General features: G+C 45.2%; 1 protein-coding gene across 3 annotated transcripts; it reads right to left on the bottom strand.

Annotated features, from left to right (window-relative positions):
• Positions 1-1334: 1334 nt before the first annotated feature.
• On the bottom strand, positions 1335-7990 carry MSC (musculin). Of its 3 annotated transcripts, XR_013988466.1 has the most exons (4): positions 7096-7990; positions 3856-3947; positions 3048-3140; positions 1335-1537 (listed from the first exon to the last, which is right to left on the bottom strand). XR_013988466.1 is itself a non-coding variant. In XM_081013152.1 (3 exons), exons 1-2 carry the CDS (start codon positions 7633-7635, stop codon positions 3861-3863), a joined length of 627 nt encoding a protein of 208 aa, XP_080869278.1. In that variant the 5' UTR covers positions 7636-7988; the 3' UTR covers positions 1335-1523; positions 3856-3860. The 3 variants fall into 3 exon arrangements, 2 of the variants coding, with proteins under 2 accessions (XP_080869278.1, XP_080869277.1); XM_081013152.1 differs by lacking the exon at positions 3048-3140 and having other exon boundaries at positions 1335-1523; positions 7096-7988; XM_081013151.1 differs by lacking the exon at positions 3048-3140 and having other exon boundaries at positions 7096-7984.
• Between the last annotated feature and the right edge of the window lie 17773 nt (positions 7991-25763).

The following is a 25763-nucleotide window of genomic DNA, read 5'->3' as shown; positions in this document are numbered from 1 at the left end:
TCATCCATCACTAGTTTAGAGTATAGAATCATACAATTGTAGAGTTGGAAGGGACCACGAGGGTCATCTAGTCCAACCCCCTGCAATGCAGGAATGTTTTTGGCCAATGTTTGTCTCGAACCCATGACCCTGAGAATAAGGTTTTCAAATTCCAAACTTAAGTGCAATAACGCACCACAGACACACTGGAACTTATATTTGTGTAAAATATGCATAGGACTACACTGTCTAGGAGAAACTCAACCATGTTTGAAACAGGGCCATGTGCAAGATCATTTACTGCTGTGTTCATAAGATTATTGCAGAAGATAAGAATTGGGCTGTTTTACAGTGACATATAAGGTGATGTAAGACTTTTATGCATTTTACTTGAAGCTGTTCCTTCAGTCATGCACAGGGCATGTTATTCCCAAATCACCCAGTAGGAGAAATAACAGGTGTGTTGTGGTAATGAATTGGCACATGCATTCCAGTTAATCACAGATCCATTATCTTAACATAGCCATCTGCCCTGGAGCAAGTTGCAGGCTTGTGTGTGTGTGTTTCAAGGCAGGATTTCATACAGCAACCTTTCCCAACCTGGTGTCTTTGAAAAGTCTTCCTGTCAACCTCAGCCAGTATAGCAAATGATATAAAGCAGAAAATTCTACAAAAAAATGTTTTCCTCACAAGAACCATTTAAACAAGAACAATCAACATCCATATAGATGAACATTCCAAGGTTCTTCTTTGTAAGACCAGGGCCTTTATGCGGCGATATCTCCCTTTGGGATGCACGTCCAATGAGCATCAGGCAAGCACCTGCAGTCCTGTTATTTAGGCACCTGCTTAAAACTCATCTGTTCACACAGGCATTCCCAAATATTGTATTCACACAATATTTTTATTTGTCATGTGTATTATACTTCTTATGAACGCAATTTTATTGTTATTTTTATGTTTTTCATTGCTCTTAATGTTTGCAGTATAGTTGTTGTTTCTGCAAAAATGATAAATATAGAACCATGCTATTTCATGCAAAAAAAATGGCTAGGATCCTCAGTTTGGTCCTAGTGGCCAAAGTAGTCTCTGAGCAGAGTTCAACTCCTGGGAAATTCCTGCTACTGGAAGGGAGAAAGAACGCTAGCAAACCCCCCCCCCTCCCTCTGGAGCAGCCTGAAAGACAGCTCAAGGAAAATGAGGGGGAACTATCCTGCTGCTTCTGCCAGGTGATGATCTCAGTTGCATTCATGAACAGGAAGAGACTTTCCATTCTTGGAAGCCTAGTTAAGATCCAAACCATAATGTCTCCCCATCTCACATCCCTATTTAACTGCTTCACACTCATTCCAGTATAAGTTATTTAAACTGTTTTATTTTTTCTCTTGTTTCTCCAATCTCTAAGAGCTGTTACCCAACTGCAGCTGGGCTCAGTTCCAGAGAATAGCCCAGGTCAAGAAATAAGCTTTTCACACAGCACCTAATAGAAATAGTTGAACCTCCTCCTTCTCTCTCTCTCTCTCTCTCTCTCTCTCTCTCTCTCTCTCGTTCACTGTGGCTGCAAAAACAAGTGAGCCCAATGTTTATTATGTTAAATGAAAGCATTTGATTTAGCTATTTGATTTTTCTCTGCAGAAGGGAAAAGTAGACCAGAGTTATGTGAATAAGGAAATGTTGTATTGCTCACCTTTCTTCAACAGAAATTCTCCAAGTACAGCAGAATTCACCATTTCATGTTCTTTTATCACATAACCTAAACTCGAAGGTAAATCTATGCAATGGATTGTAATTTCTACTATACAATTAATTTATTTCAGCCTTCTCTTGTTTAGTGAATACCAGATCAATGTGTTATGAAAACAATTGTCCATAAAGAATGCTATCTGGAGGTGAAATGAAGTTCAATGATTTGAACCAGAGGTATCTGTGCACAAACAAGTTTTTTCACCAATGTTATTGGGGGAAGCAGTCATTTTTGCTGTCCAGCAACTGAGCTATAGGGATAAAGCATCTTCAAAATGTCACTGTAATCACCAGTTCCAAATATTACTGTGAGGCAAGCCACAAGCAATGCTTTGAAAACAAAGCATTTCAGGATTGGTGATCTGGAAGAGGAATAATTTGCTTCCAACTGGGGAAGCTCAGGAATCTTTCCCAATGCAAATGAATAACTGCAAAAGAGGACATCACTGATGTCCACAGTGGCAAAGATCAATTATTTTCACTTCAATGTTTCTCCACCTCCAAGAAAAATTACTTACCTGAATTTTCAACAATACTTCCAACTATCTTGTCACAATGAAGTGACACCCCTCTCCTTTTCATGTACATGCGCGCGCACACAACTTCCCATTCCAGGCAAGGTCAATGAATGCTCAGACACACTCACACACTCACTCTGTTAATCAGTTTGCTCCACTTCAGATTGCAGCCATTAAGTCCAATTCTATGAATATTTCTGGATTTTTCAGCAATTGGGGTTTCCCCCCTCAAACCATGACTAAGAATTCATAGTATCCTTGCAACAAAGCTTTTAATATCATGTATAAAAATAGAGTTATTTACATTTGAAATATTGGTTACTACATCATTCGCAAAGGGAACTCCAGAAAGATTGATACCTGAAGGCTTGAGAGAAGTGGGGGAAACACAGCAGGTTTGGAAGTTCCAAGTCTCCTAGGTAAAGGTAAAAGTTCCCCTGACCATTAGGTCCAGTCGCGGACGACTCTGCGCGCTCATCTCGCTCTATAGGCCAAGGGAGCCGACATTTGTCCGCAGACAGCTTCTGGGTCATGTGGCTAGCATGACTAAGCTGCTTCTGGCAAACCAGAGCAGTGCACGGAAACGCCATTTACCTTCCCGCCGGAGTGGTACCTATTTATCTACTTGCACTTGACATGCTTTCGAACTGCTAGGTTGGCAGGAGCAGGGACCGAGCAAAGGGAGCTCACCCCGTCGCGGGATTCGAACTGCCAGCCTTCTGATCGGCAAGCCCTAGACTCTGTGGTTTAGACCACACCGCCACCCACGTCCCTTCCAAATCTCCTAAACCATTATAAAAGTACCACCTTCTTGCAAAGCACTTCTTCTCCAGTCTGAAGTGAACAGGCTTCCTGTTTCAGGTTAAGGGAACTTCACGCATCTTTGCTGAATGCATCCCACTGAAAGTAATCCGCACAAAAATATGATCACTAGCCCTCGTCCAACAAGAATTTACGAACGACTTTGATCCATGATCTACTTAAGACCTCATACTTGCATAGAAGAAAATTTAGCCCCAACAACTTCATTGAGATGGATATGGTTCGGCTTAAATTCACTTGATTAACTGCATTTGTGGAGCAGGCTGTAAAGGAGCAGCTGGATTCTTGCTACCTTTTCATCTTAGGGTTTTTTTGTTTCTTAACATGGCTAAAATGATAGAAGTAGTCTTACTATTGCATAGCTGCCAAGAACATAAGATCAAATATATTATAAATTTTGAGTTTTGCACACTAGTCTAGAATACCACTTTCCTTTGGCATACAAATAACACTGTTTGGGATTAGCTTGTACAATCTATATTTTTGGTCCATGCTGTTAATGCTAGTGGAGTTGTCCTCCTGTATATCTTCAGTTAGTCAAAAAGGCTTTGGAACAGTTTCTTCAGGTAACGATGCAGAAAAGTACTTTTCCAAACCAACCAGTTTTGCCGAATCAGAAAATTCAGCAAATTCCCTCTTTCCTTCTTCATTATATTTTTGAGTGCATTTTCCCTTCAAAATGAACAAGGAGAGGGCTTAAACACTAAGCAGACTTGATTTCTTTGCATCAGTTTGTTTTGGTCCATACAAGTCAGGATGGTATGTAAGCATAACCAGCAAGAGTATTGCTTACTTTAACTAAGCTGTAGTTCCACATAATCTGTTGGTTGTTGAAACCTCTTTGGTATCACTTTCTGGTCTTCCTGAAACCACAAATGGCCAGGTCTGAAATTAAAGCGGTATTCAATGTTAGACAAAAAGGCGAAAATATGCAAACAACAAAAATCCTACTGCTATTTCTGTTCCAGTCCCCATTTCAAGAAAAAACTCAAAAGCATTTTCTTGAAAGGGTGTTTAAAAGTCACACAGCACCCCTTGAATCGCATTAACTTTCTCTTTAAGGTGTCTGATTCTGCTGGGAGAAAAAGTGCTGAAGGCTTAAAACTCTTCTCACTTTACACTGTTAACTGCAGCCTATACCCCTTGGCAAACACTAATGAACCTCAACCTGGTTTTGTATGCATAACTCTCCTCTGCTTTATTCCAAAATAACGCAAGGCAAGGCAACCCAGAGGAGTATGTTGGTCCAGCAGAATGCAAGATGCTTTGCCTCAGTTTGTTTTGGTCTGTTGGCCAAGCAAAATGCAAGATTCTCTTTACAAACTTATCTGATGCTTCAAGGTGATTAGGCAAACTTCTGCTGCGTGTTATTGGTATTTTGACTTAACAATTTCTCTTTTTGTGAAAGCAGAGCCTTGAAATCTGGTACTTACACAGTCATGATAACAACGGGGGGGGGGGGGAAGGGGCCTGAAGCCTGCTACCAATTTCAAGTTTACCCCCATTCACAGAACAGAAAGAACCTAGTTGTTAATTTAAACACTCTCTCCTGTCCTTACTTTCTGTAGAACTGACACACATTGGCAAAATATATATTCAATATAATATTACACTGAAGTTCAGTAGGATTTTTTTCATTGATTTTTAAAAGCATTCATTTATGGAGGTGTATAAGACTATTGCAGCTTGTTCACACATTAGCTTTGTTGAAAATGACTACAACTGTCTTTCAAACAGAGAAGTGGTTCAAGTGAATGGGTCTAGATATATGAAGCTCAAATTCAAATCCCCATGTGGCTATTAAGCTCATTGTATGGCCTTGAAGAACAAGATGTTTTGGGACTGTTCACATGCTCACTGTGAAGCTAGAACTTGACAGAACTCCTTAGGAGGGGCAAGTTATGAATGTACTAAGTGCAACTTAAGCTTTGATGCAGTTTTTTACACAGATGTATATTTTAAGTGTGTCAGACAGCTTAAGAAATCATAAGAGCTTTCATGAGTAAAATCTGCATATGAATAATATTCTGCCAGAAACAGATCCACATTGTAAAATCAAGTATTTTGTTTCAGTATTCTTGGACCTGAGGAATTAATCCTAACCATGTATACTTAGATGTTCACCATGCATACTTGGGGTTGGAGCATCTTCCCTATGAAAGAAAATCCAAGGAGATTTAGGTTGTGTCCTTTAGAAACCAGTGACCATGTTAGAGGTTTTAAAAGTTAGGAACTGCATGGAGAAAAAGAGCAAGAAGCCCCCCCCCCTCTCAAATTAGGACCATCCAACAAAAATCAACAATAGGGTCAGAACAGGCAAAAGTAATTCCTCACCCAATACATAACTTAGTGAATCTATTACCAAAAGAATATGGAGATTATATTATAAATTAAGCTAGCAACAGGTGTACTTATTCTGGGACACATTAAAGGACAGCCATCACTTCCATGCTCCACTTCTGGCCAAACTTGGCCACTGCTGGAAAGAGAAAGCTAAACAAGATGAAGATTCATCATCTCATCCAACAAAGCAATTGTGTTTTTCTATGTGCACATTGAACAGGTTAGCATTTCAGAGCTTTAAAATACTGTGCTTCAGAGACAAGCATAAAAGATACACTCCACTGCTGTGCTAATAGACCCACAACTGCTTAAAACCCAGGAAGAAAACTCTCCACGGACAGAAGGGAATCCATAGACAGAGCTCCTACTGACAACATGGAAAAGGAGCCAGAAGTTCAAGATATAATCAAGGATGGGGGACCTCTGATCCTCCAGCCAGTGGTGGATTCCAGCTGCATCAGCTCCAGCCAGTGCAACCAACTGTCAGAGATGAGGAGAGCAGGGAACCACAATTTTCTCACCTCAAATTTAAATAAAATCACTGAGATTCTTTTCATCCACTCAAGCTTACACAAAAACTCATAAGTCGCCTTTAGCTGTGCATTATCAACATGGTTAGCAGGTGATAAAGCTCCTCCAACTCTAAGGCTACTACAGTTCCCATGTCTGCAGCACAGATGTATATTATTACAACTATTACATTATTTCTAGTTTGCAGTAATTTGTGTATACTGAGAGAATGAATGATTCTCAAAAGTTCCATTAGTTGCCTTAGAAAATGTCTGGGGGTTGCTGCTTAGCCATTAATGTCTACAGCAGTAAACTACCAGATATTTTTTAACTGCTTCATCTGACAAAACAAGGGGCTGATTTTTAAAAACAAATTAGATCTTAATAGGCAGATATGGATCATATTAACCAATCACCTGTGTCTAGGAAAAAGCCAAACAAGAATTCCTAAAGTGGCAGGTGCCAGGCTCAAGTTCATATAGGTTGCCCATATAGCTTAAATTCCTGGGACTTTTTGTTCATGATCCCTGTGCGGTGTTTAGAATTCAAGAAGCCTGAGGTGCCCATCTACACACCACTTCCTGCTCTGCAAACTCTTGACACCGAACCATAGATGTGCGAGCCCTGGTATGATTCTGTGGCGACAGAAAAGGTGTGCTCTGCATGTGTTCAGGAGCACCCTTGGTTTAACGTGCCCAGTAGTGATGTATGGAAGTGAGAGCTGGACCATAAAGAAGGCTGATCGCCAAAGAATTGATGCTTTTGAATTATGGTGCTGGAGGAGACTCTTGAGAGTCCCATGGACTGCAAGAAGAACAAACCTATCCATTCTGAAGGAAATCAGCCCTGAGTGCTCACTGGAAGGACAGATCCTGAAGCTGAGGCTCCAATACTTTGGCCACCTCATAAGAAGAGAAGACTCCCTGGGAAAGACCCTGATGTTGGGAAAGATGGAGGGCACAAGGAGAAGGGGACGACAGAGGACGAGATGGTTGGACAGTGTTCTCGAAGCTACAAACATGAGTCTGACCAAACTGCGGGAGGCAGTGGAAGACAGAAGTGCCTGGCGTGCTCTGGTCCATGGCGTCACGAAGAGCCGGACACGACTAAGCGACTAAACAACACCACCACCACCACACCAGCTTTGCTCCGCGGGCGCCTTCCCGCGAGAAGCTCTTACCAGGTTGACGGGGTGCACGTAGCCCTTCTCGTAGCGGTCTTCTTGCAGCAGCTGCCGGAGGTGGGCGATGTAGCTGGAGGCCAGGCGCAGCGTGTCCAGCTTGGAGAGCTTCGTGTCCGGGGGCACCCAGGGCAGGCTGGTCTTGAGGCGCGAGAACGCCTTGCTCAGCACGCGCATGCGGGCTCGCTCGCGCGCGTTGGCCGCGTTGCGCTGCGTCTGCTTGCACTCGGCCGCTACCGGGCCGCCGCGGCCCGACGCCGCAGGACGCTTCTCGCCGCCGCCGCCGCCGTTCCTTTCTCCCGCCGCGGGCGCTCCCTTGGCTCGCTTCTTCTTGCCGCCACAGCTCGTCTCCGCGTCTTCCTCCTCGTCGTCGTCTTCTTCCTCCTCCTCCTCTTCCGCGGCGGAGGAGTTTCCCGCCGAAGGGCAGGGCTCGCCTCGGGGACGCCGCTTGGAGCGGGGCGGCCCCGGGTAGTCGAGCTGCAGCCCCCTCAGGTCCATCTCCGGCAGCTCCTCGGCGTCGCTCAGGGAGCCCGTAGACATGACCCAGCCCCACACGCCGAAGTGGGGCGGGAAGGAGGAGGAGGAGGAAGGCAGAGCGGCGAGCGGGACCCCGCCGACCAAGGCTCCGCTTCCCACCCCCCGAGAGAAGCTGCTCGACGGCTTGGCGGGGACCGTCTTCTGACAGGGCTATATGGATAGATAGATATATATGCGCCACAGCGGGGCGTACCATCTGCGTGGGGCAACCGGGGGGAGGCCTCGCGCTCACGTAGCCCGAGTGGCGGCGCGCGGGGGAGACTCCTGTCCGAGTCACTCCCCCTCCCCTCTAGACCTGGGAGGTTCTGCCTGCCTGGGCGACGCTGCGCTCTAAGGGCGGCGCGCGCTCCGTTCAAGGGCGCCCGCCTGGGTCGCGGAGGCTTTGGCCGCCGGAGCAGGGTGAGCTCCTGCTGCTCCTCCCCTTGCCGTCGGGGTGGGAGGGGGCGATTTCCAGCCAGTCAAAATCAGCTAATAAGGGACTCTCGAGGGACAGTCAGCATCCTGCCAAAGGAAAGTCCTGCAGATTGTGGAAGGGTTTTTATTTTAGTTTTGCGCGCCCTGGGGGCAGCTTCCACTGACTCGGTCCCTGGGCGCCGCTAGGAGAGATGAGTGGCGTTGGGTGGCGCTGCTCGCTAGGCAAAGGGGATCTGAAGTTGGCATGAAACGGGCCCATAAGAAGAGGAGCCCCGCCTGAATCAGGTCAAATCCCTTTCCAGGCCAGCATATGGCTTCCCACGGGGGTCGCCAACCTGATGCCTGCGGGAAGCCTTGGAGCAAATTGCTTTCGAAGGCCAAATTACTTCGATTTAGGCTGATGGTCTCACTCCCTTTAACTGGCATCCTAATGCGGGCTGCAGCCCTAACCCCACGTACCTGGGAGTAAGTGAAAACAAGGGGACTCCTTAGTAGACATGGATAGAATTGCGCAGCCACTCAAGGTGAAAATGGACTTCGGAGAAATGTGTTCAGAATCGAGATGGTGGCTGCAAGGCTAAAGAGGTTCAATGACTTATTCCAGAGCTGAAAAATTAAGTAACGCCATCCAAGCCTGAGCAGTTTCCTTGGCAGTAGCCCTCCTTTTGTTTGTGTCAGATGCCTACGAAGGGCCGCCCCAGCTAAGCATGTTCCGCCAAGTTCCTCTGAAATCCACAGGACTTTTGCCATTATCTGTAGCAGAGAGGGAATGTAGGAAACGAAAACGTAGAAATCGCCCTTTGCCTGGAAGTGAATCCCAGTGAAAGCAAATGCATTTACTGTTAAGCAATTCATATAGAATCCCGATGTTATGGGAAATGGCTACAAACGATTTGCAAATTTACGCTGCGGCGACACAAACCATGATCGCCTTTTGCTTGTCATTCACGTTACTTGGAGGTAAGGCCCGTTCACATCAGGAGTGCTTTGGCAGAGCTCAGCCCTGTGAAGACCCACAGCCTTGTAATATGCCAGAGGATAATAAAATTATGGGTTCCACTGAACATGTGCAGGTTGCTCCTGCTGCATCAGCGAGGAAATACAACAACCCACCCTCACGATCTAGGACTTGTTTTAAGGACAGGAGTGTGACTGTCGGGTAAACTTGACTCATCCTCCGCACTTTTTATTTTCTCAAATTAATCAGCTCCTTCAGTGGAGTGGAAACATCATTTATTTGAGGGCATCAAAGCATTTCGGAGGTTATGATCCAGCGAATAAAATGCTTCTTTTGTATTTATTCCAGTGCGTCTTTGTCTCCATAACTGCACCAAAGTGGCTATATATAATTGTTTAAAAAGTGATATACTAAAACGAAAAACCAATCTAAGGCGACCAGCAGACTAAAAACAGGAGGAGAAAATTTATAACAGCATTTTTAAAAAATGCTTCCGAAACGCGTTCGGCTCAGAATCGTTCAGCCCCAGGGCTCTGTTCCCGCGGGGCATAGAGGCAATCCCACTCCCCTTGTGAACTGCAGCTCACGGCCTCCCGCTTAAAGTCCGAGGCTGCGACCTTCCACACACTTTCTTCGGATCAACTCCCCTCCCAAACCCGTGGGACCTAATTTCTGAATGCGCAAACATGAATAGGATCTTCGCAATGTGACCCACCCCTGCGGCCGGGCGAAGAAAGTTCCCTGGCGCAGCGGGGCCGGGGCTGTGGGTGTTCCTCCGCCCCTGACGGCCGCAGCAGGTGGGGATCTGGGTCCCGAATTCCTGCATCTGCAACCTTTTCGTTCCATCCGCCTTCCCACCAGACTGGCGTTGGCACCGCCGCCACCTCCCTGGCGTTGCGCTTCTTGGCACCGCCGCTTCCCACGATGGAGCCGCTTTCTAGCTGGATTTTGCAACCCTGGTGTCTCAGGGAGGTTTCCCCTTCCCACCCCCCTTCCTGCTCTTAGAAAATGCCGTTCTTTATTCGGAGCCTGCCCTCCCCTTCTTTTCACGGGGAACTCTCTCACAAGCCAAGAATATCGGTGGAAGAAGCTCTGAAATGCACCCGGCGTCCAACTTGGCACTTGGAGGCGCTGAACTTGCGCTGACACCGGCCCCTAAGCCCTGCCTCGTCTTCTTCTCGCAAGCAGGTGGCTGGTTGGCTGTGCCACAAGCCCGATCCTGAAGAGCACCCGCGGAAGAGGCGTATCAAAACACACACACACACACACACACCCCGGAGGTTAGATGTGTAGGTTTCGCCTCTCCGTTTCTCCGGATTGTTTATACAGGTGCAGTCTGAACTCTTTCCTTACTAAAGATTAATGGGAAGGAAAGTGCTGGCTATTTCTAAACAGTGGTGGAAATGTCGATGCCCGACTGTACCCTTCTTTTGCCACGCTGGGAGAGGCCTGTCTCTCCCTCCGCCCCCGCCCCCTCCGTGGGCTGAACTTCACAGGCGGGAGCGGGTGAGGACCTTAAAGACTACCTCCCAAAAAAGAGAGACCTTCCGGGCTCAAGCTCATTGGGAAATGACGCTCTCTTCGTCCCATGCTTTCATTGCAGAAGCACTCAGGCTCGACGGTGATAATCGGCGAGGCACTCTGTGCATGCTCAAGGGCATTCCCACGACAAAGCACTACTTAGGATGCTGGCCCAGCTGAAGGCGAAGGGAACCGCCAATTTCCCATTTTAACAAGCCGCCTGAAATACTAGAGAACGTGGCCCTCCCTCCCTTTCCCCCCTCCTCTAAATTTTGTTGGTGCTTGGGTAAACCAATCCTGCAGAGACTCCCCCCCCCCTTGTACGCGTGCGTGGTGCTCCTTTGGCTGCCTAAGGAGTGGCATGGGGAGAATTGGGTTTGCAGTGGTACCTCGGGTTACAGACGCTTCAGGTTACAGACTCCGTTAACCCAGAAATAGTACCTCAGGTTAATAACTTTGCTTCAGGATGAGAGCAAAAATCGTGCTCCGGCGTCGTCGCGGCAGCAGGAGGCTCCATTAGCTAAAGTGGTGCTTCAGGTTAAGAACGGACCTCCAGAACGAATTAAATTCTTAATATGAGGTACCACTGTATTATTATTATTATTATTATTATTATTATTATTATTATTATTATCTTCATCAATTGAAGGTCTCATCGACCTCAGCAGGTAAATGAGTTCGAGAGAAGAGCTGGTCCATTGACAAGAAGGAGGAGCGGAAGGGGTCGCTTGACTCTCCGCAAGCCCCTCATTTGTTCTGCGCTTGAGCAGTGCCAGGTCATCAAGTTCCAAAACAAATCCTTCGCCGGGGACGGAGAATAACGTCATGCTTCGGCTGGTTCGATGAAGAATCCATAGAAAGTTGCAGCAGCTGCAGCAGGAGGAGGGGGGGTCCCCCTGCGGAAGCCTGCGTGGCCGGGCAACCATATACCGAACTGTGTGAACCGGGTTCAAACTCGCCGTCCTCATTAAAGGCGAACTCTCTCCCTTCAGCCTTCAGTACTCCGAGACTCAAATCTGCAATAAGCACCTGTAGTTTAGTGTTTAGCTCAAGTCTCAAAGTTCTTGGATACAATATTGCTATCAGCGAGTTACAGAGATGAGACCCATCCATTGGCGTATTGTGGGGTTCCCAGCGTTTTTATTTCCTCTAAGGAGCTCAAGGTGGTGAGTGACAGAGCGCACGTTTTTTTGCGCGCAAAAGGTCACGGGTTCGAGTCCTGCCATCCCCAAATCTGAAACCCCGGAGAGCCACTCCCAGTTAGCATCCACACTACTGAGCCGGATGGAGCATTTATTTGCAGTCTCCGATGATGCTCCCTCTGCCATTTATCCCGTTTAACTGACCCCTGTGAGGTGGGCCAAGCTGAGAATTGGCGACTGGCCCAGGATCACCCAGTGAACCTCCTGGCTGCGTTGGCATTTGAAACAAGGTGTCCCCGGGAGACTCTAAGCACTACACCACACTGTCTTGCTCCACGAGTAAAGGAAAAATGCCATGGAAAAGCCCCGCACTGAACTCGGAGGAAAGTGTGGTGCGATCCCGTGCACATTTATTTGCATTAGAGGTGCATGGAATTCTGCAAGGTGTGGAGAAATAAACATAAATAAACATATTTAGATAAAAAAAGTTTTTTCCCTCTCACATATTATTAGATCTCAGAGGTATCCAATGAAGCTGAATGTTGGAAGATTTAGGACATTGGTATACCAATGAATATCAATTAAAATAAAATTAGACCAATGTATGGAGGATACTGGTAGCCCAAATGGCTATGTTCTGCCTCCACTGTCCGAGAGGCACTATGGGAATCACGCAGCGTGCTTTTGTGCTCCAGTTCCGCATGCTGGCTTCCCATCGCCACGTGGTTGGCCACCGTGAGAACAGGATGCGAGACTAGATGGGCCATCATCTTAAGTCCTGGTGATGATGTTATTATATATTTATTTATACTCCACCTTTCCCCCGTGAGGAACTCAAGGCGACTCAAACAGATAAAAAACTAAGCAAGACTAAAAACATAGATCCAGACACAAACCCTACTAGGTTAGCTAGCAGGCGTGTTTAAAGATCCTGTTGCCTGCCTAAGTGATCTCATTGAGCTTTCAAATAAAAGCAGTTTAGACTATAGCGATGCAGAGGGGCCTAGTTTCAAATAAGACGGGTTCGGAGATGGGAGGGAAGGCGGGCAGGCCAATTAAGACCATTGTAATAAGCCTTAATAATGGCCCCAAACACTTTTCAGCAAACTTCAGGACTTTCGAGAGAATGAAAGCCACAAAGTGAGCAAAGCACAAGAGCTGTGAGCTCTGAAGATCTCAGCGCATTCCTTTTTGATGGCTATGCACCATCTCGGATGTCAGAAATCCTTTTCCTACTAGTACAGCAAATAAATTAGTCCAGCAACCATCCGAAATGACATGCAGAAGTGTCTGCCAGGACCAGTAATAACTCTTTGTTAGTGTCTTGATGCCTTAAACATCGAGGAGTTCTCAGATTCAATGATTTCTCCACAATGGCAGTGTAAGTCCAGTTAAACTAGCTGGAGAGCTTAAACACGGATGACGATTGCTCTTTTAAACATCTCTAGGACCGCAAGGCCAACGTAACAGAATGGCCTGTGTAAGTACTGTTGACCTACTTCATTTCACTAGAGTAGAGGTGGTTTGTTCACACGTTAATGCTCACCGCTGAAGGACTGCTGTGCGAAGTGGCGACTTGCACGTGCGAATCCCAGAGATATAAACGTGAACCGCGGCACTCCGCATTTGTTCGAGAGCTGCCCAATCACAGCAACGTTAAAATCTTGGATTTCTCCACTACTGCCTAAGGGCCACTTTCGCTTCCGTCTTATAATACATGCAAAAAATGGTTTCTCGAGGAGAATAAAACAATGACATAACTGTGTAAACAATGAGATGCGCAAGTGGAGATCGAGAGAGAACTTCAGTGTAGTGCACCTGCTCTCAGACGCGATGCTTTCCCGTATTCACACGGCTGCCAGTTACCCAGCGATGCGAGTGCACGTGTGAACTGACCCCGAGAGTTCCATGGAGATTTCCTCTTCCCCCGATGCAAGGCGTCGGGGTGACTGGGAGCCCGTGTATAGCTAGGTGCAGAAGTCAAGGCAAGTTGTCTCTCCCACCTACTACAGACAGACCACGAAGGGAGCGTGAGAGAACCGAATACGATCCTCAGTCGATATTAAGATCTCGTGGATTAATGGATCGTTTTTCTTTGGGTATTTGGGTTTGCCGCAGCTGCGGCCAAACTTTTGCTCTGAAAGGGGAAATATAATTTTTCATTTCTTGGAACGAGCTTTAGGGAAATTATTTTAAAGGAGGCGCTTTTTCATATTATTGTTGTAATCTAGAACTAGGTAGGAAATGATGGAATGCTTAGAATGGTTAGCGGTAGCGAGAGGACGGGGGGTTTGAATACAGAGAGGAAACACTTAATATTTTCCATTTAAAATAGCAAGTTCTAGATGGCTTGCAGCAAGGCTGCAGATGGGGAGATAAGGTAGGACGATTCTCTTGCATCCTCAGGAGCCAGTGCGCTGTGCAGGTTGGAGTCTTGGAATAGGACCTGGGAGACGCGGGTTTAAATCTCCGCTCGGCCGCGGAGCTCCTTGGGTGACCTTGGGCCAGGCGCTACAGCTCGGCCTAACCAACCTCACAACGTGGTTGTGAGGGAGGATAAAACACGGGCGTCAAAAGGAGCCAACTTCGAAGAAGTGCGCATCTCTGTGCGTTACACAATGGGATCCATTTTAATTGTAATTATTTGAGAAATATGTATATTGAGAACAGCGAAAGATGAATGAGACATTTTCGGGCTGCGGTCATAGAGCCGCTTGCCTGGGGGGAGGTCCCACTCAACCCGACGGCGCTTACTTCTGAGTAGGCACGTATTCCAACATTACTGTTGGGTTTGCGTGTAAAAGATTCGCTATGAAAATGCTGCGCCTCCCACAATAAAACTCCAGAATTTAGCCTCTGATAGCTGGGTCCTAGGCATGTTTACTCGTAAGTAGGTTCCACTGAGTAAAATGATGCTTACTCGCAAATCCTTACTCTGGGGTGGGGTATAGTCATTTATTTATTCCTCCATCCAGCCACCTTTGCCGCCCCGCCTGCTATAACAAGGAAATGGACTTGTTATAATAAAAATCAAAAATAACTTTTTGAATTTTGAGTATATTTTATGTTATTCATTAAATTTCTGCACCGCCCTATATCACCTGGATCAGCTTGGTCAGAGGGGCAAGATGAGCTGCTTTTCACGAGGTTGTGGTCCAGCCATCACCAAACCAGCATCCTTAGTTTTAATCCTTTTGAAAGAACCTAAGAAAAGCTCGGCTGGGTCAGGCCAGTGATTCACCTAGTCCAGCATCCTGGTTCTCACAGTGGCCAACCAGATACCCATGGGAAGCCTGCAAACTGGTCCTCAGCTCCACGCCACCCGCCCTTCCTGCCGTTTCCAGCAGCTGGTATTCAGAAGCATTCCTGCCTCCGACTGTGGAGGTAGAGAGCAAAGCCACAGCCATTTATAGCCTTCATCTCCATGGATTTGCCCCGGTCCTTCATCCTGTCGGGATGAGTGCCATCGTTTAAATTATGCTCTGGCTGAAGAAGGGCTTCCTTCTGTCTGTCCCGCATCTTCCAACATTCAGCTCCATTGGGTGGGTCCTGAGTTCAAGAGAGGGGTCTGCTTGCTGTGGTTCTGTTGGGAATAAGACAAGCACCATCGAAATACACAACTGATTTTGTCTGCGTGTTGTGTCAGGAGAGGAAGCTTCCCAGTTCTTCTGGCAAGCAGCGAAGACCATTTTTTGAGACGGAAGCGAGGAGTGAATGGTCCTCTCAAACTGCGAGTTGTGCTCCTCTTTCTTCCGCAGACCGGTGATCGGGTTCACACTTCCGTGCGTGGTTTTTGCGCCCATCCTAACCCAAAACGCCTTATTTGCGAGGGAATCCAATGGATTCTGAAAACCAATCAAGCGAGGGGGCGGGGCGGGGCAAATGAATAACTGGGGCTGCAATTCCGCGCTTTCAATGAACTTTGTGGCAACTGTTTATTTATTACATTTATAAAACGCCTTTCTGCCAAGGGAGGCAAGGCGGTTTACCATTGTTATATTGCTTGCGGCTAGGCATAACATGGACAAGGCAAAACGACCAGCGCTGAAATGTCCCCATTTCCTTCTTTGGGTTGATAGGTTAAGGTGGGGGCAAGTTTCACCTCCCCGCCCCCCTGCGACGGTGCAGGCGAGAGTTGGGTTAGCAACACGATTCGTCTTTTAAACACATACAGGGAATTCGGGGCTGAATTGCAATCGGAAAACCGAGGGACAAGAACGACTCTCTTACGGTTTCAACCACGAGCAGTCTTATTTTGGCGAGGACAAAGCAGCCCTGGGGTTAAGCCAGGAAGAAACAGAAGGAAGATCGTGTCACCGTGATTTCCGATTAATAACATAAGAAGAGTCTGCTGGTCTGGATCAGGTCAACGACTCATCTCGTCTAGCCTCCTGTTTTCACAGTGGCCAACCAGATGCCTGTGGCAAACCAGGAAGCAGGATTGGATCCCAAGAGCCCTCTCCTCTCCTGTGGTTTCCAGCAACTGCCATTCAAAAGCATTGCTGCCTCCTACCGTGGAAGCAGAGAATAGTAGTGGTAGCTTAAAACCAAGCAATTTGGTGGCCATCCCTGCCTCTTGTGGGTGTGAGTTCCAAAGTTTAACTATGTGCTTTCTTTTATCTGTCCTGAATATTCCAACATTCAGCCTCCTCAAGATGTCCACTGGTTTTAGCGAATCCTAATCGTGTACTACTGAAACTAAGCTTAGGAGGGAAATCTGAAATATATATTTTGTATGAAAGGACTGTGAGGTCAGATCAGGGGGAAGGGTCACAGAACATTGCTTTGTGTGCAGAAGGTCCCAGGCTTGGTCTCTGGCATCTTCAGGTACCTCTTGCCTGAAAACTCATGAGAGATGCCTTCAGACAGTGGAGGGTCAGTCAGCAGCACCATCAATTTAATACTGGCAGTGGTGGGACTTGTGGTAGGAATGTTGGACCAGCAGTATATTATAAGAAGTTACAAGATTACCTAAGGCAACTATTAAAATACATTATGAATATGACTCTAAATACTGGGGAACTGCCAGAATCCTGGAAGAGTGCGTATATAACTTTGATCCCTAAAGAAGATAGAGATCCAGAGCAGGTTAAGAATTATTGACCTATATCTTTGTTGAACAATGATTATAAACTTTTTGCAGATATATTAGTAAATAAGTTGAAAACTGTATTAAAATGTATTAAAAGAGGTAATCCATCATGATTAGGCCAGTTTCTTGCCAAGAAAACAAATGAAGGACAATATTAGGAATATAATTGATATAATAGAATATTTACAAGTGAGAAATGAAAAACAAGCAGCCTCAATGTTTGTAAATGCAGAGAAAGCATTTGACAACGTCTCCTGGGATTTTATGTTTAAAGTATTGGAATATATGAGCTGTGGAGACACCTTTCTCTCTCTCTCTCTCTCTCTCTCTCTCTCTCTCTCTCTGCTCATTGTAGCCATTTTGTGCCAACACCAGTAGCACTTTTATCAATATATAAGTATCCATTTTTGAAAAAACCCAAAATACACTGTCTGAGAGGTGCTGTAGCTCAGTGCTAGAGCATCCTATCTGCACGCAAAAGGTCCTAGGTGCAATTCCTGCCATCTTCAGGTAGAACTAGTAAATATTCCCTGTCTAAAACCCCAGAGAGCCACTGCCTATCCATGCTATTTATTTAATTCTTATTATTCATTATTTATTAAATTTGTATATCACCCTTCCCCCCTAGATCTCAGGGTGGTTCACAGCAAAACAAAACAATCCCACCTTTTTCTCCAAGGAGCTCAAGGTGGTGTACATTGTTCTCCTACTTTATTTCCCACAACAACCCTCTGAAGTAGGTTGGGCTAAGACTGACCCAAAGAAAGCCAGTGAGCTTCATGATTGAGTTGGGATTTGAGGGCAAGTCTCCCAGGTCCTGGTCTGATACTCTAACTGCTACACAACACTGCCTTTCAGTGTTGACAGAATTTAGCTGGCAGATTCTTGTGTTCTTAGGATTGCTCTGTCATGCTGCAATCCTATGCACTCTCACCTGAGTTACAGAACTACCCTATGTTGTTTTACTAAGAGGTAATTCCCACTGTTCCCAATGAGGCTTCCCAACACATCTTTAGGATTGTGGCTTAAGGCACCTACAAACGCATGGGGTCTTAACATCTCCAGTAACCATGAATAAGATTGCACTTTTATTCTTGGGGATCTGAGCCCATGCTTTTTAGCCTGCTCCAAGCGTGTGCCCACTTGCTTGAAGGATGAATTTGCTTTTGTTATTCCTGCTTTAAAGTTTCCCTGTTTAATAAACTTGGAAAGGAGGGAATCCTTATTAATTGCTGAGGCTCCCCCTCTTTACTCTTGAGCTTGTCAAATGGTCCGTTTTCCTCAGGTATCCCTCACTTTCAGCACACTTTCCCCTGTGGAATAAGCAAGCAAACTCTTTAAATACCTCCTGGCGCCAGAAGAAAGTTCCCGTGTAATGGATATCTTGTGGTGTTAGAAAATGGATTCTGCCCTCTTTGTCAATCAGGATTGAGGGAGGAAAAGAGGGGGGGAGGGGGAAGTGACATTACTTTATAAAGCAATTGTGGGAGCCTCTCAATATTATTAAATGATGCTCCTGTTCAGATTGATTTTAAAGATGACTAGAAATTTCTGGCATATGATCTTTCAGAGGCCAGCCTCCTCTGTCTTTTGGAACACGTTGGCCATGTTGTGAAGCCAAACAGCAGGCTCAAACGAAACCTCACACTTCCCCCCCCCTCACTGCCTTTGAGGGAAACTCACCACAGTGGCCATGAACGTAGTTGAGATATCACACCCCTCAACACTGTTTTGTTAAGAGAATGGACTTTCTAGGAAACCTCACAGAATGCCGAGACTATTTCCCCACCCCACCCCAACTCATTATTCACACACTCCTCTGACAGACTGGGCTGGCATATAAAAAGGTGGTGGTGGCAAAACCACAAAGATATCAGGAAAGGGATGCAATCAAGAATATATACCTTCAAAATGGGTATAACGGAAACATGAATCATATCTACATGGACTCAAGAGGTGGGACAAAGATATAGCACACAATCCTATCCTTAGGTTCACTGGGATGAACAAGGAAGGTGAATCTCTGTCTCAGAAAGCAGTTTCCCAGCTCATCTGAGCTATGTCAGCATAAGTCCCATCCCCAGCTGAGCTGGAGATACAGCAACAGCTCCCTTTCCCTGGCTCAGTCAGGGATAAGCTGGTTGAACTGAGACTGGTAGAACTAACGCAGGAGTAAAAGGTAAAGGTAAAGGGACCCCTGAGCATTAGGTCCAGTCATGAACAACTCTGGGGTTGCAGTGCTCATCTCGCTTTATTGGCCGAGGGAGCTGACGTACAGCTTCTGGGTCATGTGACCAGCACGACTAAGCCGCTTCTGGCGAACCAGAGCAGCACACGGAAACACCGTTTACCTTCCTGCCGGAGCGGTACCTATTTATCTACTTGCACTTTGATGTGCTTTCAAACTGCTAGGTTGGCAGGAGCAGGGACTGAGCAATGGGAGCTCAGCCCGTTGTGGGGATTCAAACTGCTGACCTTCTGATCGGCAAGTCCTAGGCTCTGTGGTTTAACCCACAGCGCCACCCGCGTCCCTTAATGCAGGAGTAAGCCCTAAAATTGGGGTTTCCAAGGGAGGGGAGGAGAGGTGGAGGCAGGACCAGATAGGGGAAGACTTATGCTGTTTCCTAACACTGTTCAACTCAGTCACATGACTTGGCAACCCAGCACAACTAACGCTGGCAAAAAGGGTGGTGGTGTAAACCAAACTCAATTTCAAAAGCTTTGTTTTCCCCCTGCCAGGATTAAGCCAGCTCAGCTGGCAATAGCTCCCCTCCTGAATGGAGTTTGGATCTGGTGTACTTTATGTCTGCTTAACTGAAAGCAGCACAAATTATGTTGGCACCCCATATTTAAGATTGCTCCTATGGTTCTGTACACATTAGCAAGTTAAAACGCAGTAAGGCCATTTCCCCCACCTGCTTATTTAGTGAGGCAGGGACATTTTTGCCTGCTCAGATCTTTGTAAGTGCTGGGAATGTGCCATTCAACATCTTACGGTGCAGTCCAATGTATGTTTACTTTTATGTTATCCCACTATGTTCAGTGGGGCTTACGTTCAGGTTAAGTGTGCGTAGGAATGCAACCTTAATTAGGAAACCTGAGGACCATTCATAAAGCACATTGATTGTAGCCATTGGGACCTATCATTTAATAAACAATCGGCTGTAACCAAAACATCACATATCCTTGAAATAACTGTGGATTTTCTGCATTTGTACCATAAAGACAGAACTATATTTCAAAAATCCAGAATATGTAGATTCCAGCTTCCTCTTGTTCACACAGAGGACGCAAGCAGAAATTAAATTCAGTAAACTGCACTAATCAAGATCACGTTTTCTACACAAAGGAAAAAGTGAAACAAATGTTAAGATATTTGACACAGTAATATTTGAGTAGTGTTGTGAATTCTAATGTTACCCAGATTGTGGTTGATCTACAATGGAGCCAAGCAAGGTTTCACAAAGGGCTCTGATTCAATCCAATACTGAATCCATGGGTTTCTTTCAAATGACTTTGTGGCATTGCAGAGGTCTTGCAAAGTTTATTGTTCCAAGTATTCATTTTTTTAAAAATGGAGTGAGACTACTACTAATCTATTGCATGAAATACCACTATTGTGGCTGAATGGAAACCTGGGCAAAGAAAAGAAATATTTTGGAGTACATTAAATCTGCAGCAAAAACAAACTTGGCTGTAGCAGACAGTTTAAAATATTGTAGGTAAACCAACTGCAATCACAAAGGAGTAGGTTTAGCATGTCTGACTCTGCAGGAGATCCAGGCCATTGGTTATCAGGCTTGATTTCCTTCTCCCTTCCACCCACAAGAAAATCCAGCCCAAAAGGATAAAAATCATCTGATCACTTAAAGACTGTAGCTGATTTATTGCAGCACGGGCTTTTGTCAGCAACAAGCTAATTCATCAGATTATGAAGTGAATTAAAGTGGCAGATGGTCTATATTACACTTCAGCTAAGATACTCAGAAGAATAAAGCTAAAGAAAATCCCCAAATCTACAGTCCTGCTAGCAGCCAAGCTTGAATGCAGTATACCGGCTAAACACTTACAGGTGTATCACCAAACATGAATATCCATCAACCAGTGGGACACCATGTTTGAACACCACCAGATTTCATCCAAGGTCACTGGGTGATGGTAAGCTAGACTATTTCTCAGGCCAATCTAGAGTGTTGCTGTGAGGATAAAATGGAGTGTGGAATACCTCATGCATGCCACCTGGCACTCTATTGAGGAAGAGTGAAACAGAAAGGTGGTGGTGAAAATATGCTAACATTTGTGTGAATTGACTCTTAAGTTCACAGATCAAGTTTGGTATGAATCACATGAGTGTTGCTTCTCATTCTATAGGTTATTGCTCATCATTTAGTGCACAGAATGGCAATTTGAGGCTCCTGACCTCAATTTATATTACCTCCAACACTTCTGGAAACTGTCATATTCCTCCATCCCATCTAATTTCCTCCTTCCTGTTCATTTCTTCCTTATTTTTTCCTGGCATTTTAAAGTGGCCCCCCCCCCCCATTCTTTCTGCGTAGCTTCAAAACAATTGGGAGGGGCAATATCTTATTTGAGAAAAACTTTTTTAAAAAATACATTTTCCCTGGTTGTATGGCTTGGGGGAAAACATTTTTTCTCCAGAACAAGCTGGTAGGTTTCTCTCTCCCTCTTTCTTTTGTGTGGTACACACAAGTCAGAAAGGTATTGCTTTCAGTTGGTTTTCAGAACAGTAGTTGTACTGGTTTGTTGGAGTAATTGATTGATGGATTGATTAATCAGTGAATCAATTCCCTATATACTTGTCTGAGAGTGAACCCATTAAAACCAGACAGTCTTACTTCTGAGTAGACCTGCATAATATTGCTAATTCTAATCTGAGGTAGCCATGGTGAAATTGGAAACTCTTTTTATTCATGGTTAGTTAATCCTGAGAACGGTTGTCTCAGGCTCTGTCCATCCTTCGCACTGGATCACCTACCACAAGCATGTGGCTCCCAACAGTTCATCTCTGTCAGAATGTGGCCCTCAAGAGAAAAAAGATTGTCCACTGTTGGATCTAGTGGGGCTTTAAAAAAAAGAAAAGAAGAAGGTCTACACAACCACAGTCTAATAATCATGCAGAAGACATTGTGATAAAACATTAATGTTTGTAAAACAATGTACTGGTGACCTTAATACATTTGGGGTGGCACTGCTAACATTTCCTTTGCAGATAACTGGGAGTCTTGTCAAGGCTGACAATGATTAAATATGGTCAGCAACTGATTTGAGATGGGGGGGGGGAGCCCAAGTCTCGATGTTGAGAGTGTGCACCTGCCAGCCAGATGTGTCCCTTTGTATCAAGGCACCAGGAGAAGATCCATGTAGCCTCTCAGGTTTCCTCCTTAACTTTCCAAATGTTAATGTTTAAAGTCAAGCACAGAAAGTGATTTCATCACAGCACTTGTACTGTAAATTCTCTTGCCTGGGACTTGGGACTTGAACGGCCTTCCTAGATAATCTGGTTGTAGGGTCCAGCATTTCTCCCTCAAGATAGCACATCTGTTGCAGAGAGATTGCAGCTTTAACAGCACTCAGGCTGTAGTATTTTATCAGTGGGGAAAACGTGCCGCTTTGAGAGCTATACTTTAAATAAAACCATGTGATACTTCTCCTAGGTAATGTGTCTGTTACTTCTGTTATTGAAAGTGTTGTGCGAAATGTCATGAGAGTATTCTAAGCATTTTTGTCAGGGGCTTATGATGTCATTAGTGTTTTGACAATGGATTGGCTGGGGCCTATGACATCATTAGTAGTGAGCAATACTACATTCTCTGGGTCTGCATCCTTTTTGGTATAATCCTGTGGTCCCACTATGCCAGAAAATGCTAAACAGGATGCAATCCTGGTGTAACATACCCACTAACTTATGCTTTTCTATCAGCAAAGTACTAGAATAACTGGAGGGTGGGGAATACAACTTGCAACACATTTAAAAGAGTAATACCTCGGTATTGTTCTTAACTTTACAGAGGACAATTTTCATTTGAAAGGTTGTCATGAGACAGTCCTCTATTTGAAGGGATCTCTATTTGAAGGTTTTTCTCATCACAGTACAGTGCATGGGGGTGGGGGGAGAATAGAAGGGACAGCAAGGTCTTGACAGTGCCCCTCAAGACATAGCATTTGAACACTTAGCACCTGAACAGCAGACTGTGGAAGCACACAGCTCACCTTGTTACACTCTACCCCATTATGGCAAGATGCATTGCATTTCTCTTTAAATCTCTAAATGTGCACCTACACATATACATTAGCATATTCAAATATTATGCACAATTGTATCCTCTTTTGCACTCTTTTCTTTGGTGCTGACGCATCTGCAGTTTGCTAGCATGTATCGGTAAGTAGCCATCCTGGGATGTGAGTGGCGCTGTGGGTTAAACCACAGAGCCTAGGACTTGCTGATCAGAAGGTCGGTGGTTCGAATCCCAGCGACAGGGTGAGCTCCCGTTGCTCGGTCCCTGCTCCTGCCAACCTAGCAGTTCGAAAGCACGAAGTGCAAGTAGATAAATAGGTAGGAAGGTAAACGGCGTTTCCGTGTGCTGCTCTGGTTCGCCAGAAGCAGCTTAGTCATGCTGGCCACATGATCCGGAAGCTGTACGCCGGCTCCCTCAGCCAATAAAGCGAGATGAGCGCCGCAACCCCAGAGTCGGTCACAACTGGACCTAATGTTCTGGGGTCCCTTTACCTTTACCTTTAAGTGGCCATCCTAGCTTTATAACATGATGGACAGAGGGTCTGACCTGACATAAGGCAGCTTTCTAAATTCATGTTTTATTCCAAGCTATGGCTCCCCAGGAGAAAGAAAACCTGAGACAGTGTAGTGTGATAGCCAATCAGAATGATGGCCTCACTCTGGGCAGATGTCAGCCCCGTGATTCCTACCACCTTTTCTAGGCAAATTCACCTTCAGTCCATATTAAAACTTTCAAATTACCAAAATATATTTTTATTGGTTCTCTGCATATGTTCTGAAGACATTTGTTGCAGAAAAAGTGCTACGTGGAGAGCTCAATAAAAAATTATCAGAATACATTTTTCTGAGAAAATTTCTGAGTCTTTCCCTACTCTTTTTCTCACCTCCTGCCTGAAAAAGAAGGCCACTTTGCAGCCATGCTTTTCAGTAGATCCAGTCGGGAGCTCCCAGTCAAGAAGTTCTGAGTGGATCAGCAGTTTGGCTTGCATTTGGTGCTAAATTTAAACAGCACCAAATGCAAGCTTCCCTTATGAAAAAAAAACAAATGGGAGCCTGTGCTCCCAATTGTCCTTTTGAAAACATGGCTTGCATTCGGCACCATTTAAACATGATACCCCATATGTTACTATGGACAATATGAATATCCACTAATAGGTTACTACACATTCAAAACAGCAGAACAGCTTTCTAAATGTGGTTTCCCCAATGACTATTTTACATGACACTAATATGGGGTTCTGCATTTGGCGTTAGGTGTTTGGTTCCTCTCCTGATATCCTTCCAGTGATATCATGTCAGATGTAAGGCAAAAGGATCCACAGTTTTGTGTCTAGATTCCTTAGCATCCTGTGCGTGTTTTATTCCTGGCATCTTCTAAACCTGTCACAGATTCACAAGGCCAACTGTCAAGATGAAATGATTAAAGCAACCAAGGGAGAGAATGATTTGAGATCACTCCCCCATATATCTACTATTAAAGTATTTACCGTATCGTAATTCACAGAAGTCCGGCTTACTATCTTAATGAGTGACAACAGCAGATCTGGAAGCCATCTGCCTGGCAAAACAACACATCTTCTTGCTTGAAAAATGTTGACCCTGCATTACTTTATGGCAGCCATGCGTATCATATTGTGGTTTGGTATGAAATGCTATCAGTAGCCCAAAGTCAGGGGGAACATGTTTCATTTTCAAATGCTGCAGATTGAATTCTGAGTAGAGACACTTATGAGAGGTCTCACCAAAATTAATGGGAATGCTGATGGAAGGTTTGATCCCCAAGGATGATGAGAGAGTCCTCTAGCTTATGCACTGACTTGAAGTGCAAACTTCGTTTTTTTAAATTCTGCTGCCATAACTCAAATGTTTATAGTTAACCATATGCATAATTGTGTTTGTGGATTACCCTGGAATGTTTCAACACACAACTATTCAGACCAGATAATCTGATGGGACTATTAGCAGCCAGGCATTACTCCTGCCCTGTACAGTAAAAATGAACAATGGGGTTAGATAGGATCTGGTTCTAGAAAAGGGAGTGAAATATAACAGGCAGGAGGACTTCTCCACTCCAAAGATAGTGGATGGGGAGAATCTGCAACCAGTGAAAAAAGTGTTCACAGCACAGCTCCTTTCCAGAGGGAGGACAATGCTTCTGATGGGCCGTCATAAACATGCTTGCTATGTGATCCATCACACAACGATGAAGAGTAAAACGGGTCAAAATGAGCACAAGAGAAGGGATGGAGGCAGTACAAAGAAACATGAATAGGACAGAACACAGCACTTTGGGGATCTTCTGGAATCAGAGGCAGTTATGGGGTAGAGCAACCAGATTGGCAGCACTGGGCGCCATGCTGCAGGGGGCACCAAAGCAACGCTATAGGTGAGGGAAGGTCCCTGAATTTTAGCATTGAACAGGGCGCCACTGAAATTTGAGAGCCCAAAGTCTGCCACTGGTGGAAACAGGGTGTTTTTGAGGTGGGGGGACCAGAATCTTCCCTATGACATGCTAAATTTTTGATCTAGACAATAAAAAGTCGGGGATGATTACATTATACAGTTTTGAACCCTCTTTTGACCTGAGGGTTGCATAACCTTCTAGGCAACTTTCTAGGGGCTCCATGAATGTGGCAGACAGGGCAGACATAGGCCAAAGTGGGTGGAGAAATGAATGTAGATTTTACCTTTGTGCAGTGTGCTAGTTTCTTCCCTCTCTATTTCTCTTTCTCTTTCTCTCTCTCT

Source organism: Podarcis pityusensis, assembly GCF_964106645.2.
Source record: "Podarcis pityusensis genome assembly, chromosome: 7".
Lineage (NCBI taxonomy): Eukaryota > Metazoa > Chordata > Lepidosauria > Squamata > Lacertidae > Podarcis > Podarcis pityusensis.
This window is presented reverse-complemented; position numbering and strand designations above follow the sequence as displayed.

Bases quoted from the DNA above. Each gene is read 5' to 3' on its own strand.
- MSC (XM_081013152.1), bottom strand. From the start codon at position 7,635: ATGTCTACGGGCTCCCTGAGCGACGCCGAGGAGCTGCCGGAGATGGAC. The intron at 3,948-7,095 runs GTAAGAGCTTCT...CTTTAATTTCAG, and splicing joins ACGTGCACCCCGTCAACCTG to ACCTGGCCATTTGTGGTTTC.